The 17,451-nt window shown below is 40.3% G+C and overlaps 1 protein-coding gene across 1 annotated transcript in view; it reads left to right on the top strand.

Annotated features, from left to right (window-relative positions):
• LOC109988166 (copine-9) overlaps window positions 1-17,451 on the top strand; it is a 143,694-nt gene that overhangs the window by 45,410 nt on the left and 80,833 nt on the right. Inside the window, exons 4-5 of the mRNA XM_065955365.1 lie at window positions 812-915; window positions 16,106-16,145. Of these exons, the coding sequence (XP_065811437.1) occupies window positions 812-915; window positions 16,106-16,145 (144 nt within the window). The remainder of the gene's footprint in view (window positions 1-811; window positions 916-16,105; window positions 16,146-17,451) is intronic.

The following is a 17,451-nucleotide window of genomic DNA, read 5'->3' as shown; positions in this document are numbered from 1 at the left end:
ATATAACAAAGGCTTAGTCAATTTATTTTAATTAAGATATTTTAATGTTATCATTCTAATAAAAATCGACATATTATACCTTTAACTTCATTTTCAACTTTTTATGTCACTGAATGATTTATCATTTTTACAGTAAGATGTCTCTAATGGCAAACATGAGTTAACACATTATAAGAAATTTTTCCTAATATCTGACCCTCGCGCAGAAACTTTTGTTTTAGATCAGTGGTTCTCAACTGGTGGGTCGGGACCCAAAAGTGGGTCGCGGAGCCGTTTTTAGTGGGTCATGAATGTGTGCCTGGTGTCAAAAAGTCTACAAAACGCTTTTTAAACTTGTTTGATTTGTTCGGTTACTTTCCTCCATAACAAGTTGTTGATCTTCTGCTGCACAATTTTGCATTAAAGAAATCTGATTGGTTGAAAAATACCAGAAACTTGGGGCGCTATTTCTCATGGAGGAGTCGGCGGTGGGGCCTAGACGAGGTGACAACCACTGTTTTAGATGACACCTGAATATTTATTAATGATTATAAAATATCAAATTATTTAACCTGTGCAGCTCCTCCTGCATTGGTGCATGATGGGAAAAGTCTTAACATACCCAAACATGTAAGTGGGTTATTTAATTTTAATTTTAATTACTCCAAGTTGATCAAAGCAGGCTTAACTTTTACAAGTTTGAGCGCTGTCTTGATAATCAGGTTAACACCATGTACAATGCAGTAAGTGTTTGATCCTTCCCTTCTGAGCACATGTTGACTCTTCTCTTCCTCTCTGTCTCGTCTCTGTTTTTTTTTTGTTTTTTTTACAGTTTGGTCGGACAGAAGTGATCGATAACACGCTGAACCCCGACTTTGTGAGGAAGTTTGTCCTTGATTTCTTCTTTGAAGAGAAGCAGAACCTGCGCTTTGATGTGTAAGTGGGAACATCTCTCTTCCTTTAAAGCACTGCTGCTGTCTCTCTCCTCTGTTACATCAGGGAATGACTTCAATCAAAACCTCTTGTATTTTGGTCCACTGACTCATACCCACCAGGTTTGAAAGCCCCCCAGTCGGAGCTGATTACTATAAAAGCAATTGTCTACAGGACCAACACCAAAACGATGATGAATCAGCAGTTTAAACAGCTCAAAATATCTCGTTTTTTTTGTCTCCTAAACTGTAAACTACCAACCAAAACAGTTGATGAAAAAAGAGAAACTTTAAGGACCAATCTGTAAGATCTGATGAGCTTACTATATGATCAGACATTAAGGAAACTGACAACAATGAAGCAGGCAGTATGTCCTCCTTCTAACTTTAGATTCTGCTCCTGAATGCTCTGGATTTGTCTGGACCAGAGAAGGTAGGCAGTTTTAAGGCGACCCCCCACACGGCCGTTTTACCCTCACCTGTTGGTTTGCCAGTCAAACGGCAAACCAACAGGTGTTGCAGCGATTGAAGCGGGTCAAGAGAAGTGGTTCACATAGAAGTGATTGTACCCGACCTAAAAAGCCTCTGCATGTTTCTAATAAGCTCCACGAGCAGAAACGTGCTCAAACTAGGATCAATATTGGAGATGAAGGAGATAAAGTGAAGCTTCAGTGTCTGCATCTTGACAGTTTTACCTGCGTGCATCTCGACTCTCAGGAGGAGGGGGTGGGAGGAGACGGCTCTATACAACGTTTTGAATTTATTAATAATATTAATTATTTTTGTCAATGTAGAATTGGATCAGAGTGCCTGCTTTCTTAAAAAAAAAAAAAAAAAAAAAAGGAGAGGCAGAGCACATTTTTGTTACACATGACCAGAGACGGCTGCTATAAATGGGCAGGGCTAAGCCTTCCCTTTCTCAAATAATACAGATGAGAAGATGGGAAAACACTTCCAACAGATTGTTTTTAAGTTTCAGTGGATCCTAGAGTAAAGACTGAACCTAATAGTTACAAGAAAAAAACACATAATCTCTCCAAAAGGGCTTTTTTTTAAATTTAATTTAAAAAAAATGTATTTACAACCCTATGTATCATCCTCCTCCAATTACTTCCACAGTGAAATGAGTGACAGGTGTAATGGCCCGCCCCCTTGAAGTCATTTAGCCCACGGACCACGCTACCCACTTTTATTTAAGTGTTTTTTTTTTTGGGGGGGGGGGGGGGGGGGGCTTTTCATGTCTTTATTTTTTAGAGATAGCACGGAACATAGAATCTGAAATAGGGGGAAGACGAGTGGGATTCAAACCCAGGCCGCACACTTGGAGGACCATTGCCTCCGTACAGGATACTGGCGCCTCAGACCAGTGACATAACTGTAGCATTACATGCTGTAGAGATCTGAAGAAGAAACTTAGCATCTGTTAACTTCAGAAAAGATATAACTTCATGTTGTTCTGTCAGGATGCTTCATTAAATCACACGCAGGCACAATTAAATATAAAGTAGCTCATGTCAGCATGCTTTGTATGTTTTCTTTTTTTAAGTTTATGGTGAAATCCGCGGTGCCTATAAAAGATTGAGACAGTTTTGTAGATGAAGATCAAGTCGGGCAGAGTAAACAAACACAGCTTGCCTCTCAAACATTACCAAACTGCCCTCCAGCAAAAGTAATTAAACCCCAACTGCTGCATCAAGTCTCACTCTCTGATAATTTCACAGTTTGGGATTAAAAAGATGATTGTTCAGAGGCTGAAATCTGAATGCTGAATCACAGCTAAAATGTTCAATATCATTTCATAATCAACTTAACCATCACTTTGTATTACTATATCCTGCTATTAGACAAACCATCATGGACTCATTTCTGTAGGTTATAATACTGAAAATGGACTGAGCATGTATTGAATTGACTCAAATTTCATTGTTGCTTCCCGTCTATTTTCCTCCTATCCATCGTCAAAACTCATTATTCAGCTCAACCTTTCCTTTGTGTGGTTCAATGCTTAAAAAACAAGACGTTCTGAAGAATTTATGAGGAGAAATAAGAAAGGAAATATACTTCTAGAGTTTTCCAAATGAGCACAACGAGTTCTGCTGCCATGCTGGGGCCAAAACGTCTCCCAGAGGATTCAGAGGAAGGAGAACAGTGCTGTTGTTTATTCACAGATCTGCAGAGCTGCTCTGTTGTTATGGACGCTTTTTCTGACTTAATGTGAAGTCACTCAAGAGGCAGACAGGGAGAGAGGGAAAACTTTTCCCACCTCCGTTCTTTGCATACAGAGGGGCCTAAAGCCTCTACAAGGGGCGGGGGGGCTCAGAGGAGATGAGAGCCAGCAGGGGGTCAGGTACACGAAGAGGCCAAACCGCTCATCACACCCCACGTATTGATCAGAGCTGCCCGTCACTGTGTAATCGATTATTGTGAATATCAACAGCACCAGGTTGCAGCATTCATCGAGCCAATCCCAATTCTCAGTGGAAGGTAAAGGACTGTTAACTGTGATGTCCGATCTCTGTTCATTAAGAGATAACTAAAATCGGAGACTGAATCTACATATTGCTAATTTCTCTTGACAAGATAACAGAATATTCAACTTTCAACGATCTATTACTTAAAGGATCAATTTGACGAGTTGACATATTATTTTTGTCCAAATAGTAACTCTTCATTTCCGCTTAAAAAGGTGAGTGTTGTCCTTAGATCTGCAAAAATACGGATAATGCCCCCTAGTGTCCAACCGTTGGAAGTGCATTTTTTTACGGCTGGAAATGCCGTGCGTCATGCATCAGAGAATTATAAAGCCAAATTCAGACTGCCGTTTCAAGCCGTGGTATTTTTTTTCTTCTTTCTTTTCTCTTCCAACATCGTTTTATTAGTTTGAACAGATCACAAGAAAACATACAGTTGGTATAAGAGTCAACATTGTACTGTGGTCATCTTTTGTAAACCCCATTCCTGCCTTCTCCCGCACAACCCAGTTAACCCCATACCCACCCACCGAGTCAGGAATCCTATTCCCACTCTGAAGGTAGTCTGTTTCCACAGTAGCCTACCCAGGAGTCTCATTCACACTCATGCATACTAGGACAAAGAGCAAGAAGAGAGAGGAAATAATAAATTCATAAAGTAAATGAAGAAAAAAACATTAGAAAAAAATAAATTAAAAAAATAAAATATATAAATAAACAAAACAGACACAAAACAAAACTTCAAGACAGTTCCTTAAATAATTCTCAAGCCGTGATATTTACACCCATGTGACCTTTAGCCTTCAGTCTGAATTTTGCAGGGGGGATGAGGTGATCCCAATGTGAATTCACAGACTGGAATCAATATAAATGTACAAAGACGCGCTGACGGCTGAGCTAAGTTACGGCACTTGGTGAAGTGAGTCCATCAAATCAAACAGGAACATAGAAAATAAAGCTTTGTCTGCGTGACATTTGCCAGATGGCTTTGTAACAAAATAACAATTATTTAAGATGCAGTGGAGAACATACTCTCACCGGCCACTTTATTAGGTACAGCTGTTCAACTGCTTGTTATTATAAATATCCAATCAGCCAATCACACGGCAGCAACAGACCAGATGTGCTGGTGTGAGTATTTCAGCAACTGCTAATCAACTAGGATATCAGAAAATATCCAGTGAGCAGCAGTTCTCTGGGTGAAATTGCCTCGTTGATGCCAGAGGTCAGAGGTCAGAGGAGAATGGTCAGACTGGTTCAAGCTGATAGAAAGGCAACAGTAACTCAAGTAACCCCTCGTTACAACCGAGGTCCCTATGTACTAATTGAACACCATTTAAACACCTGAGCATTGTTGCTGACCATGTCTACTGGCTACCTTCAGCAGGATAACACACCAAGTCACAAAGTTCATCATATCAAACTGGTTTCTTAAACATGCCGATGAGTTCACTAGTACTCAAACGGCCCCCACAGTCAACAGATCTGAATCCAACAGAGCGCCTTTGGGATGTGGTGGAACGGGAGATTCCTCTCATCGATGTGCAGCCGACAAATCTGCAACAGCTGCGTGATTCTATCATGTCAGTATTGACCGAAACCTCCAAACAAATGTTTCCAGCACTTTGTTAAATCTATGCCACGAAGAATTAAGGCAGTGCTGAAGGCAAAAGGGGGTCTAACCCGGTACTAGCAAGGCGTACCTAATAAAGTGGCCGATGTAAGTGCATAGTGTGTCCTGAGCTCAGGGAATTGAATAAGTAAAAAAATAATCTGCTGAAAATAAATTCAAATATTGGATTATTAATGGAAATGTTATTCTGCATTCATCAGTCCAAGTTCATGTTGCTGAGTGTGAAGTTTGAGTCTTTCTCCCCTGAGACAGCAGCTGTCCCGCTTAGTGAGGAGGCTTAATCTCCTGACCAAGTAAATCATTAAAGCTGAATTATTAAGCAGAGCAAAGCACACACACACACACACACACACACACACACACACACACACACACACACACACACGGTGTCATGCATCATCACGTTGTGGTAACAACAGTGAATCCTTGTCCCTTACACAACCGCAAATGCTCTGTATTTTTGTCGCAAAAAACTTGCTAAATGTATGCCTTACTGCAACATCACTTCACCGTGGTTTATAAAGTGTTCCTAGTCTGTCTTTAAACCCCCCAATTATAATAAAAGTCCATCCTCTCTGTCGTTTGCCTGCTCCACTTTTCAGAAAATGTGTGCTCAAACAGGCCGTTTTGGAGATTTTCCCATCGTGACATCACAAAGGGCAGTAGCCCCTCCCCCAGGTGGGTGACACTCCCACAGCTAGGTGTTTGTTCTGCCCTCTGAGTCTGCCTTCTCACCGTAAACAATAGGACATGGAGCGAGAAAGCCAGAGACACCCAAGTCCTTCCAGAGAGGGGGCGTGGTCAGACACAGCTCATTTACATATTTAAAGGTACAGACACAGAAACAGCCTGTTCTGAGCAGGGCTGAAATAGAGGGGTTTATAGGCATGATCAAATACAGGATCAGAGTGGATTTAGAACAAGAAACTTCACACACATGTTTTGCTGAAAAGGCAGATATAATGTGACCTTTAACTCCTGCCTTGAGCACGTTCTCCAGAAAACATTTGTCAGAAGTCATGAACATTAACTTTGAACTACTAATGGACTTCTTCAAGGTCATTGTTAAAGGGTGGATCCTTGATATGTCAGTGAAAGCTTTAAAACAGGTTTTACCTTGATGAAAGCTTTTATAGACAATTTATGTGCATTTTTGAAGAAAAATACATTAAATGTAAAGTGTTAGAACCACAAATGAAAACAAAAGATATTAGTGTTGCTTGCATTTGTTCCTCCTGTCCTTTGTCAACCTTCAAAAACAGGAGTACATTTTTTTTATCTGTATAGCTCGAAGGCATTTTGAGAGGATATAAATTACATTAGAATTTCACATGAAGGGTGCTCCAACAAAGCTTTACTTTTTATAAAGAACAATATAACCTAGATAAAATGTTTGATTTATTACCTCAGCTTTTACTTTTTTACATATTTCTTCCCCACAGTGTAACACAGTGTTAGCATTTGCAAAAAATACAGAAATACAGGATGCAGGTCTCCTGCTATTTGCAGCTTCTAAAGGCTCATTTATGTTTCTTTAACGTATTGAAATTGCAATGATATAACCTTCCCTTCTCATATACTCCAATGCGTCCTTTACGTCGGGATGGTGCGTTGGACTGAAAAATGTAAGCATCATGAAAACGTGCAGAAATACGTAATGAACGCCGAGTACTGGCAGAAGGCTTCATCCGTATCTGTACTGGACGTGGAGCATTAACAAACTCAATCACAGGAAATAATCATCAAATATTCATCGCTGAAAATTAATTCACATTTGAAGGTGTTGATTTTTGGGGCGAGCTTAAACACCTGGGAAAGATGAGAAGTCCTAATGACCCATCTGCAGAAGCATGTGTCATACAGGAAAAAAAACACTAACCTTTACTAGTTTTGTGGGCGCTGCAATCTTATTTGCTTCTCAATCTGTTGCCTCCTGTGAACTATTTTTAATCTGAAGGCCAATTTAAATGCCCACAATATAGAAATGACTCAACCAAACAGCAGAAGTGTTTCAGCAAACACTGACCTGAAATATTAAGTTAAAGGTTTAGAAACAAAGAAGAAAAGGAGTCATTAGTAATAAAGCAGCCGTCTGATTCCAGTCTGGATTGGGTTCGTCAGTAATTACTCTCCTTTTCTGATTGTTTTATAATGGTATTTATTTTTAACATCAATAAAAAAGTCGTTTTTTAGACACATATTAATGGACACTTAAGTTGTGACTGTTTATGGTCAATAATACGCTGATGAAATACCCTTTAAACCAGTTTCTTCTTCATCTGCTGGCACAGATACTCATTACTAAAATTCCCACAATGCATAAAACAGCGTCTCAGAAACAGAAATAAATGGCCGTTGCGGTGTGTTTCCAGTGTGGCCCAGATATGGATTATACCGAGTCCCAGGAGAGGGCTTGTGGTCCCCCTGATACGGGGTCACGGGAGGGTATTCCAATAAAAGTGAGCATCCAGTAGAGGGAATCAATTATTAAACCAAAACCTCTCCACGCGGGTTATTTTTAGCCCTGTGGATCACAATAGATGGATGTGGAGCAAAGTGATGTATGACTTCCATAAAGGAAGGAAGATGAATGCACTGAGCAGATGGATGGTGACAACAAGAGAAACACATCATGTGAGGTCGTGTTTCTTGAAATCCACGGTGATTTTTTTTTTTTATGTATGAATGCCAGGTACTGTTGTCGGTGTAATTCATAAAAACACTTATCACAATAAGGCCGGTGCACACATAACGCGTGCAGTAAGAGTCAACGATCATCACAAAAGACCAAAACAATGTGTTATTAACTTAGTATGGTCTGACTTCCCTATACCATGATCGTGACCCCCAATGGCTCCAAGCCCAATGGTTTCTTTTGAATACATAAATCTTTATAATGTGTCATAAATGTATCGTTTATGTTTTTAATTATGACCTTTTTTAAATAGTTGCCGCTCACAGCCATAACTAAATATCCTTGATTTCATTACGCCCTTGAACTGTACTTACACATTGCGTTTGTTACAACGTAGTATTGGTTCCTCAGTGTGTGAATTCACATTGCATCACGACATTGTGGTCTTCCAAGGAGGCGTGGTGTGTAAGCGCCCCAAGTGGGAGCTCCACACACACTTTGCAGACTTTACACATTGGCAGCTTGTTCCCCCCATTATGTCTCCGTCACTTCCTCCAATGGTGGATCAGGGTGGAACGACTTCACCGTCTGTCAGCCCCAAGTGATTTTTCAGAAATGAGCCGTGTAGCCCTAATGATGTTACTAAAATTGTAAGACATTGTACATTTGTTTGGGGACCATTATTAATCAATTTTTGTGGCTATACTTACCTCTGGAAACATGAGGGTTTCATGGCGATGAAGAAAAAAAAAATACCCCGTCCAATCCCCATGTTATCAAAAAAAAAGGACACTGTGACTCACACCTCCATGTGCACCATGGCATTTTTATTCTTCTGCCTCATTCATTAAAAACCGTTTTTAATGATTTTGGTTAAAATAGCGAAGTAAACCTTAGATTTCTTTTTACAGGTGACTTGTCCTCAGTCTCAAAGGTCTTGTAGTCTCTTTATAATTAGCATCTCCTTACTTCTTTAGTGCTTCATTTTTCTTCAGTGTTTTTTTATTGCAGTGGGTAGAACCCCAGTGTGTCTTATGCAGACACCAATTCTACCTCTTGTGTCTTAAATGAAACTCAGAGGGATGTGATAAAGTGGTTATTGCCAATCTGGGGTAGAGAACCGTTTAAATAAATATCACCTATTGCAACAACCCATATTGTTTTTCATATCTTTTGGAGAAATCAGCCCCCCGGGGGCACAGAGGCGTAAATTCCTTCAGAATCAGATCAAATAAAACTCTTGTTAGGAGGATACATTTAAATGCAGAGAGCGAAAATGACAGATTCCAACTACCTCAGAGGCCAATTAACGATGATTACCATACACATACAGCTACTGAATGTAAGCTAATAACTAAGCTAAACAGAACAGGCTTGTTGCTTACAGTGGAGGAATGTGTATTATTATTTGGTCCTCTTGGTCTCAGCTCATGTTGTTGGGTTCTTGTGTTCCTGGGTTCTTATGATGGTTCTTATGATGGTTGGGTTATATATGTCTGGTTGTGTATCGTGCACTTTGGGTTCTTTTCTGTTGAATTGTTTTTAATTATTTTTGGTATTTTGCATCTGTTATATCCTTACTGTTGTTAATGTTTTGCTGTGTTTGGTTTAGTTTGCTTTATTCTTGCTGTTTGTCAAAGCACTTTGTAAACCTGTGTTTTTAAAAGGTGCTATATAAATAAAGTTATTATTATTATTATTATTATTACCATGACATTAGCCCAAATCTTAGAACATATTTAACATACTAGGACAATGAGCTGGACTACCTGGGGACACAGAGAAAAAAAGCTACCGCCAGAAACAACCATCTTAGCAAGATATCTGCTTATTATCTCTCCTCATAACATTGTTAAATATTTATTTAATATCATATGGCGTGAGAAACCCCCACATTTAATTATTGTGCAGAGAAATAACTCATAGTTTTCCTCCAAATAACTGACAATGTGCCCCTACTTAAGACAAAATGTGGGACTTTAAATTAGAACCCAATGTGGTAAAAATAATCTGTAAGTTTAGTAGCCCCTTTTTTATTATTTTTAACTCGCTAACAGAAAGCCCTGCATCGCAGTAGAAGGCGGCTATCATCTCGTCTTTATGTAAACATTGAAACAGATAAGATTGGGATCATCGCCATTTATTTACCAAATCGCCTCGAGTCATTTGGAACAAATACTTTGGTCAAGGTATCTAGACTGAACTTCGTCTGAACACAACATTAAAGAGTAAAGCTAGCTGCCTCGGACATTAAACCTGTGGTAATGTGAGCTTTAAAGACCCACCAAGCAAACCCCCGGTGGTACCAGTAAAACTAAGAACACAGTGAAACTTCGCCATGGGTGCTAATAGTGTTAAATTCCATCAGACTGAGAGCACAGGTGTTGTAATCATTGCTTATTGTATAAAATGTAATTAAGGCTGTTCTACATTTTTCCCTCTGCAGCCTTAAGGGGTGAATCAGACCTTAACTTAACGTACCGAACAGGAAGGCGTAATTAGGTTTTTTAAATGTACACTCTGCCTCTTTCAAGCAAAGACTGTGAGGAATAAAGGAGGCCTCATGCATGATGCACACTGGAAATCTACATCACATCAGCGTTTCTTTGGCATTTCAAAACAGACTCAAACAGTTAAATTAATTCATAGGCAGTCTTCACAATTATGAAACAATGCTCAGGGTGAAGCAATTATAAAATGTTCTGCAAAATTGCTGATGTGAACAAAATCCAGTATTGTGGTTTTGACAATAGTCTCAAAGGATGTAGTCAGCCATTAAACGTGAAAAAACAGGCTGCTTTTTGTGACATGACCCAATTGATGGTAAATGGTAAATGGACTTGAGCTTGTAGAGCGCTTTTCTAGTCTTCTGACTACTCAAAGAGCTTTTACACTGCAGGTCACATCTACACATTCACACACTGATGGTAGAGGCTGCTGTGTAAAGTGACCATCAGAAGTAACTAACCACATTCAAACACAGCTGAGGAACCAGCAGGAGCAACTTGGGGTTAAGTTGAGCTAACCCCCAACCTTATGTTTGAGGGACGACCGTCTCTACCAACTGCGCCGCCCCATGGCATTATGTTATATCCAACATCCAAGCTACTGTTTCAGCCTCTCCAGGCATCACAGCTGGTCTTTACCAGAGATCAGTTCTGTGATAGTTGGCCACCAAGAAAAAGGAGGGAGTTATACGCACATCGTGTTGGTGCAGGGTCGTGCAAAAACAGCAGTCTGAGGAAGAGGATAGACTATGCCTGCACAGTTGCACGAATTCCAAGAAAAGTTATTATCCTATGATCACAATGTTTACACCAGAAGTCTTCAGATGCTATTTTTTGTTCATAGTTAGTTGGGCGCTAAACCAGACAGGGACTTTCAACTGATAAAGAAAAATGTAACTTGTGACATTGACGTTCTGAAAGTCCGGCCTTGACAGACTGCATGATTAAAGTGGACACTCTTAGGTTCAAGGTTCAAGGTCCTTATCCCTTTGAGAGAGCATTTGTCTCGCTGTCAGCAGTAAAAACATACAGTATATACATCCAGCCAACAATCAACATACAACATAAGAAGACAGACTAAGAAGTAAAAGTAAATACAATAGATTAAAAAGTGGCACAATTAGTCAGTTAAAAAAGCCACTGGCAGTACAGATAAAACCATTTCTTAGTCTCTTTGTCCTGCATGGTGGCAGGCTGAATCTGTGGCTGATCTGAAGCCACTTAAACTCATTGAACAAAGGACGACTGAGGTCAGCCAGGGTTGACTGGGCCTTCTTTAAAGTCCTGACTTGTGTTAGGTCAGAGAGTGTCAAACCCGCAATTTGGCCAACACTCTGCATTCTGTTGTGATTCTTTATGCAGAGTTACCCTTACCAAGTGATTCTGTGTTTTTGAATAGAGGTGGCTGTGGTTCAGTTGGTACAGTTGGTCATCTCTCAAATGGAATGTCGGGGGTTTGATCCCCAGCTCCTGCAGCCACACGTCTTTGGGGAAGACACAACCCCAAGTTACCTCTTTCGTCAACAGTGTATGAATGTGTATAAAAGGTATAAGTTCATACTGATGGACTCTTTACACAGCAGCCTCTACCATCAGTGTGTAGTGCTGGCTATAAAAGGGTTATACAAGCTCAAGTCCGTTTACCATTTAGCATTTATAGACTGCAATTAAGTTTACCTTTGGTGAGTTTTTTTGTGTAATGTTGTTCAAGAGACCTAACCAGATTTTTATGAATAAATATCTGCAGCTTTGGGATTCATTTGATTTGCTGAGCTATTTGGCTATTGACCTTCATCAGATAAACCTGTTTGATAAAGGTCTAGTGCCGAAACGTTGCCAATAAAAGTTTGTTGGACACATTACTCTCCTACACACCTGTTTTATGAAATGGATGTGTCAAGGTTGTTTTGCTACTTTGATTTGCTAAGTGTTCAAATCAAGCTGATTGTTTTAACTTAAAAGAAAACAACTAATAATGTACACATGTTCTAGACGATGTATATTTTTAGGGTCTCTGCGTGTCTCTAAACTTGTTTTAACCTCAACAGGCCTTTCCTCTGTACCTGTCCGATCATAATAGTGTTAAAACTGTAACCTCTCATCACAGTGTTGATTTTCAGAAATGGGACTCCGCTGCACTAATCTCCACCATGATTACTGTATGTAGCAGCTTTAATTACCTTGCTGCACATTTTTCACCGTGTAATGCTCTTACTGCAGAGTTTTTCAAGCACCAGTAAATCTCTGGGCATAAAGCGGTGAGAGGAGGGAAATCCAAGTTTTTTAATAAACCAGAAATCTCTGGAGCCTCTTGTACAAAGGATGCTGCACCCTTAATCCTCGACATGGAGTCTAATTTGGTGCAGCTCAAATGTGTGGAGCTCAATTCACAAAAAAGACACGAGCACTTCTGCATTGTGTGATCTAACTCCTACAGTGTGGGTTACACAAAGGAACACAAAGGGAAGAATATGAAGGTCACCATTTTCCAAACACAAACAGTTTTCATTGTTCACCTTCATTGCTGATTAGAAGCCCCTCCGGATCCCCTGCCGCCTGCCATGTAAATCAAGGTCATTAGGGTTTGGTTTTTTTAGCAACTCTATTGCTCTTCCACACTCAAATCTCATTTGGCCATCGCTCACAGGCTTATCCTACTGTGTGGTAATTTCATTTTATCCCACCCAAGCTCGGCGTTTGACATCGCTGGAGAGGGAGGTTTTGACAAAGGGAATGTGGGATGGGGGGGGAGAGAGAGAGATTTCTGTTGAAATGGAGAAGCAGAGAGATTGAAGATTAGCGCTGATGCACCATGGATGGAGATATAATGAAAGTGTGTGGGGCGAGATGGAGTGCTTTAGATGGAGAGCACTGCAACTGGTACTTTGGACAAGCTGCAGAGCCTCGGTTGGTGGTATATATGTAGCTGCTGCTGCCTCTCTTACATTCCCTTTCAATTCAATTATTTCCATTAGTCTCTGCTTTTACACTCCCTCTTCAAAGACCTTCAACCCAACACTTGGCATGTACCGAACCGAAAATACAGAAAGCAGCAGGCAGTCAAATTGATGTGTGTGTGTGGAAGATTTTTTCCCCCTGAAAAAGTCTGGGACATACACTCCCACCTCTTCCTGATGCAGGGCGTGTGGGTCAGTTTGTCACACAGTTTTCAGTTTCTTCACGCTGTAACATTGCTGTCTCCTTTTGACCATGCATGACCATCACCTGTCCATCAAGGAGCTATACAAGGTGTGTGCAAGGGGGAAGTATTGAGGAGTAAATACACTGAGAGCAAAGGATAAGTGTTAAGGGGAAACAATGTGGTAGAAAGCTCTTGTCTCTTAAAAATGATGCACTAACAATATACCATGCACACAACACAAAACAGACTTTGGTGGAAACCCAGTTGCTGTCTGATTTGAGAGTACTTAAAGGAGAAATATGTAACTCTGACGCCTAGTGTTTAAAATGGGTACTGCAGTCCAAATTCAAAACATTTGAGAGAGCTGTCTCCCCCCGCCCCCTCCTCTCTAGAGTCTATGTGCACGCAGGTTGCCATCTCGTGGACACTGAAGCTTCAGTGTTTAGCCAGCTCTGCATCGGTCTGTAAACCTTTCTGTGTTCTAACCTCTCTCCATTTTTCAAAAGCATCTCCAATATTGATCCTAGTTTATTAGAGCTTATTAGAAACATGCAGAGGCTTTTCAAGTCGTGTACAATCACTTCTATCTGAGCCAGTTCTCTCGCCCGCTTCCATCGCTGCAACACCTGTTGGTTTGCGGTTTGCCTGGCAAACAGAGGGGCGTCCAAAACGGCCTTTTGACTAAGCCTTAAAACCGCCTACCTTCTCTGGTCCAAACAAAAACAAACCAGTGCTCAGAATCTAAACTTAGAAGGAGGACATACTGGCTGCTGCTGAAGCCATTTGATCTGTTATTACATGTCATCCTTTGGGGGCACTGCTGCCTGTACCAACAATTTTTAATACTCCAGCCAATGGTTAGTCTGACGTTTCACTGAGAACTACAAATGTCCACTTAATGGTGGTGTTACAATCAAGTCCAGCAGCACAGACATCAAAAACTATCATGTGGCATACTACTTCAGGAGCCCCAGCATGCCAGTTTTACAGCGACATGTTCGCTTAGTCTTGCAACATGGCAGCAGCATGCTGTCCACGTACCACTCGTCTCTCTCAGCAGAATCACCAATCTTCCACCACCATGATGCATACAGTACGTTTATTACTATCAGTAGTCTTGCTCAAAGCATATATTTCCCATTGTTATGTGTTTACTGACAGCGTGATACACAGTCTATGAGTGATTCATTAGATCTTACAGTGAAATGTAAGAGATTGTTTTTGGCCATCAAAGCGTCTTTGCCGTTTTTCAATTTGAACTAGAAACACGAGTAGGTATGTTGCAAACCATAACAACAGCCTTTAGTTGACAAAATAGAATCCACATGCTTTAGGTGCCAGCGGTATCAAAGTAAATGGATGATGGATATTTTAGACAACTAGTGCAAACTTCTCAAACCTTCTCCTTTTATGTTGATAAAAACTTAACCAACTTAGTGTTAGCAGTGTTACTTTTCTTCCAAAATAAATGCTGAAGTGTGAATAAGTCGTATAAACATGCATGCAATTTTAGGGAGACAAGTTTTGGCAAAGAATTTAAATAGGGGAAAAGAAGAACAAACAAATATTGGGAAACAGGGGGAAAGGTGGTGGTTACATCAGAATTGGGAAGGGAGAATAAGGCAGAGGAGTTTGGGACATAAACACACTGTCCTCCAACATCCACTCTTACAATCACTTCCCTTTGAAATGCAAATGTTGCTGTGAAGGCTACGAAGAAACATCAATAGTGAGCCAAGCTTTGTGCCAAGTGTTCCGCACATTGTAGACGCTGTGCTGCTGAATTTCTTTTTGTCTGGAAGTCACATTTTATGGTCTTATTTGCTTTTTCCCACGGCTAACAGGGGAGCAGCCGGTCCACAGGGCTTCACCTCTAACATGACAATGCTGAGGCTTTGTCACTCATCTTCTACAAGCCTGCCTGCTCCCCTGAGAATAATGCTACTACTGAGATGTACAGTGCATATCTACATGAAAGTTGAAGTTACTATGTCAGTACAATACAGCGCCGGTATTCCTCTGGGTCTAAAATATTTCCTTTTCCAACGTCTTTGTGTATATTCATGCTCCCTCTTCTCCCAGCAGAACTCAAACTCGGGCAGGAAAAAAAAAAAAACATGTTAATGATTGTCATGCCGGTTACACAGCTTCAGGTGGCTCTGAAGCTGAAGAGGAGGAAGAGACCAGAAAGCAGGTGAAAAGATCACAGCTGGTTTCTGCAGAGTGCAGTGTCCTCCTTCATCTTCACAGTAGAAATCATATAAAAGGATGACAGCAAACTGGCGGAGCAGAGAGGGAGAAGGAGATCCAGAGAGAGATGTGGAGTGGAAGAATACATGATGTGTATGTAGTGTTATTCCACATCCATGACTGAATCTCCCTTTGTCAAATACCAACAGCAAATGGTCAAAGCAGCCTCTGGTGACCGCTCTTAAAGGAAATCCTCAGGGGGGACAGTAGCGTTCAGAAAGAGAAAAAAGCAACACATCCAACAGAGTGAAAGAGGCTTTAGTCTACAAGTGACCCCAGAGTTCACTGTGTAGCGTTTCCATCCCTCATGACTCACTCCTCCTATATAAAACACGTGTAATTATTTTATGAACATACAAGATTTTTTCCTTTGTGTTCCCAGGAGATATGTCCATTTTTTTCCACATCTTTCTTGTCAAGTAATGGAGTTCACCTCTCAAGTGACACACTCTGCTTTTCTTGAAGTGGTTGCTTTGTGCTATAAGCGATGAACTGTAGCAGTGTGCTAGGAAGAAATTATCTAAAGTCCACTCTTTTTGTTGTTGGCAAATTGCAGGTACAACGTGGATACCAGGAGCTCCAACCTCTCAAAACATGTAAGCACCCTTTGAGTGATCTTATTCATATCATGCAAAATGAAACTGGTGTGGTGGCTTGAAACATGCAAGAGACAGTAAAAAGGGACAAATTTAACTGAAACTCAAATAATTTGGATGTAGTGTAGAAAGAAAGAGAACACAGGTCTCATTTAATTTCAAATAAGTTGATTATAAACAGATGATTTCATTCCAATCTTAATTGTAGAGAAGATTTGGCAAGTTTTACATGGGTGCAACCCACATACTCAGCTCTGCTGCTCATCCCACAAATGCATGTTGCTCACAAATGTGGCACCATTTAAAAGGGAAATAAACTGGCTTTGCAACTGTATAAGATGTATTGCCAAGAAGCATCTTTACAACAAAGAAATAATCAACCAAACACAAATGTCCTTACTTTTTGTGTGATGTTTTACCGCTATATTTCATTTGTACTGGAAAAAGCTACTGACTCTACCTTTAATAATCTATTATCATGTGATAATTTACACTTGTGAATGCTTTTTGGCGGTATTCGATCGTTGTCATGGCTCTTTAAACTGATCTGGTTTAGGGTTAATTGAGTTGACCTTGAATTAATTGAATTGAATTTTAAATGAAGGCTTTATCAGAGCATGCCAACGTTGAAAGTATAAATTATATAACGGGATAACTGAAGTTTGAGTTCAGATACAACATGCATTCATGGCTTAATGTAATGATTCATGATTAAAGCGTTTGACCTTTTTTTATCTGGAAAATATCATTGGGTTATATTTGGATTGTTATTTTTGAGTTTGAGCTGTTTTCACTGTGTCTTTTCAGCTTCTCCTCTAACTTGTGTCTGCCTTTTCTTTTCTGCCTACCCACCTGGATGAGCAGAAGGTAGGCTGACAACATGCAATAATGTGTAAACATCAGACCGATGACCTTTCACAGTGTTTTCTGTGACTGCTTCACTCGTTGAAATAAAGAGAAGAAGGCACTCACACTGTATCACAGATAGTGGACCACGTGGGCTGGCTTGTGAGTGGATCTGTTCGTCTCTGAGGCTAGAACTGGAGCTCTAAATCCCTCAACTGAATGTAGTCTGTTTTCAAAACCACCTTATTTAATGATCTCTAGTGACAGAAATGCTCCAAAGCCCTCTCTGTCTGTGCTATAAACATGTACTGTAAACAGGGTCCACAAGTAGCACCAGCCACTCGCCAAAAATATAATTCTTTGTGAACCACTGTGTCAGGGTACAGGCCCTGTTCTGTAGATATAACCTTACTTAGATATTCTTCATATTTTCTATTTGATTTCACTGCTTATATTCTAT

The sequence above is a fragment of the Labrus bergylta genome, chromosome 5, assembly GCF_963930695.1.
Source record: "Labrus bergylta chromosome 5, fLabBer1.1, whole genome shotgun sequence".
NCBI classification, from domain to species: domain Eukaryota; kingdom Metazoa; phylum Chordata; class Actinopteri; order Labriformes; family Labridae; genus Labrus; species Labrus bergylta.
This window is presented reverse-complemented; position numbering and strand designations above follow the sequence as displayed.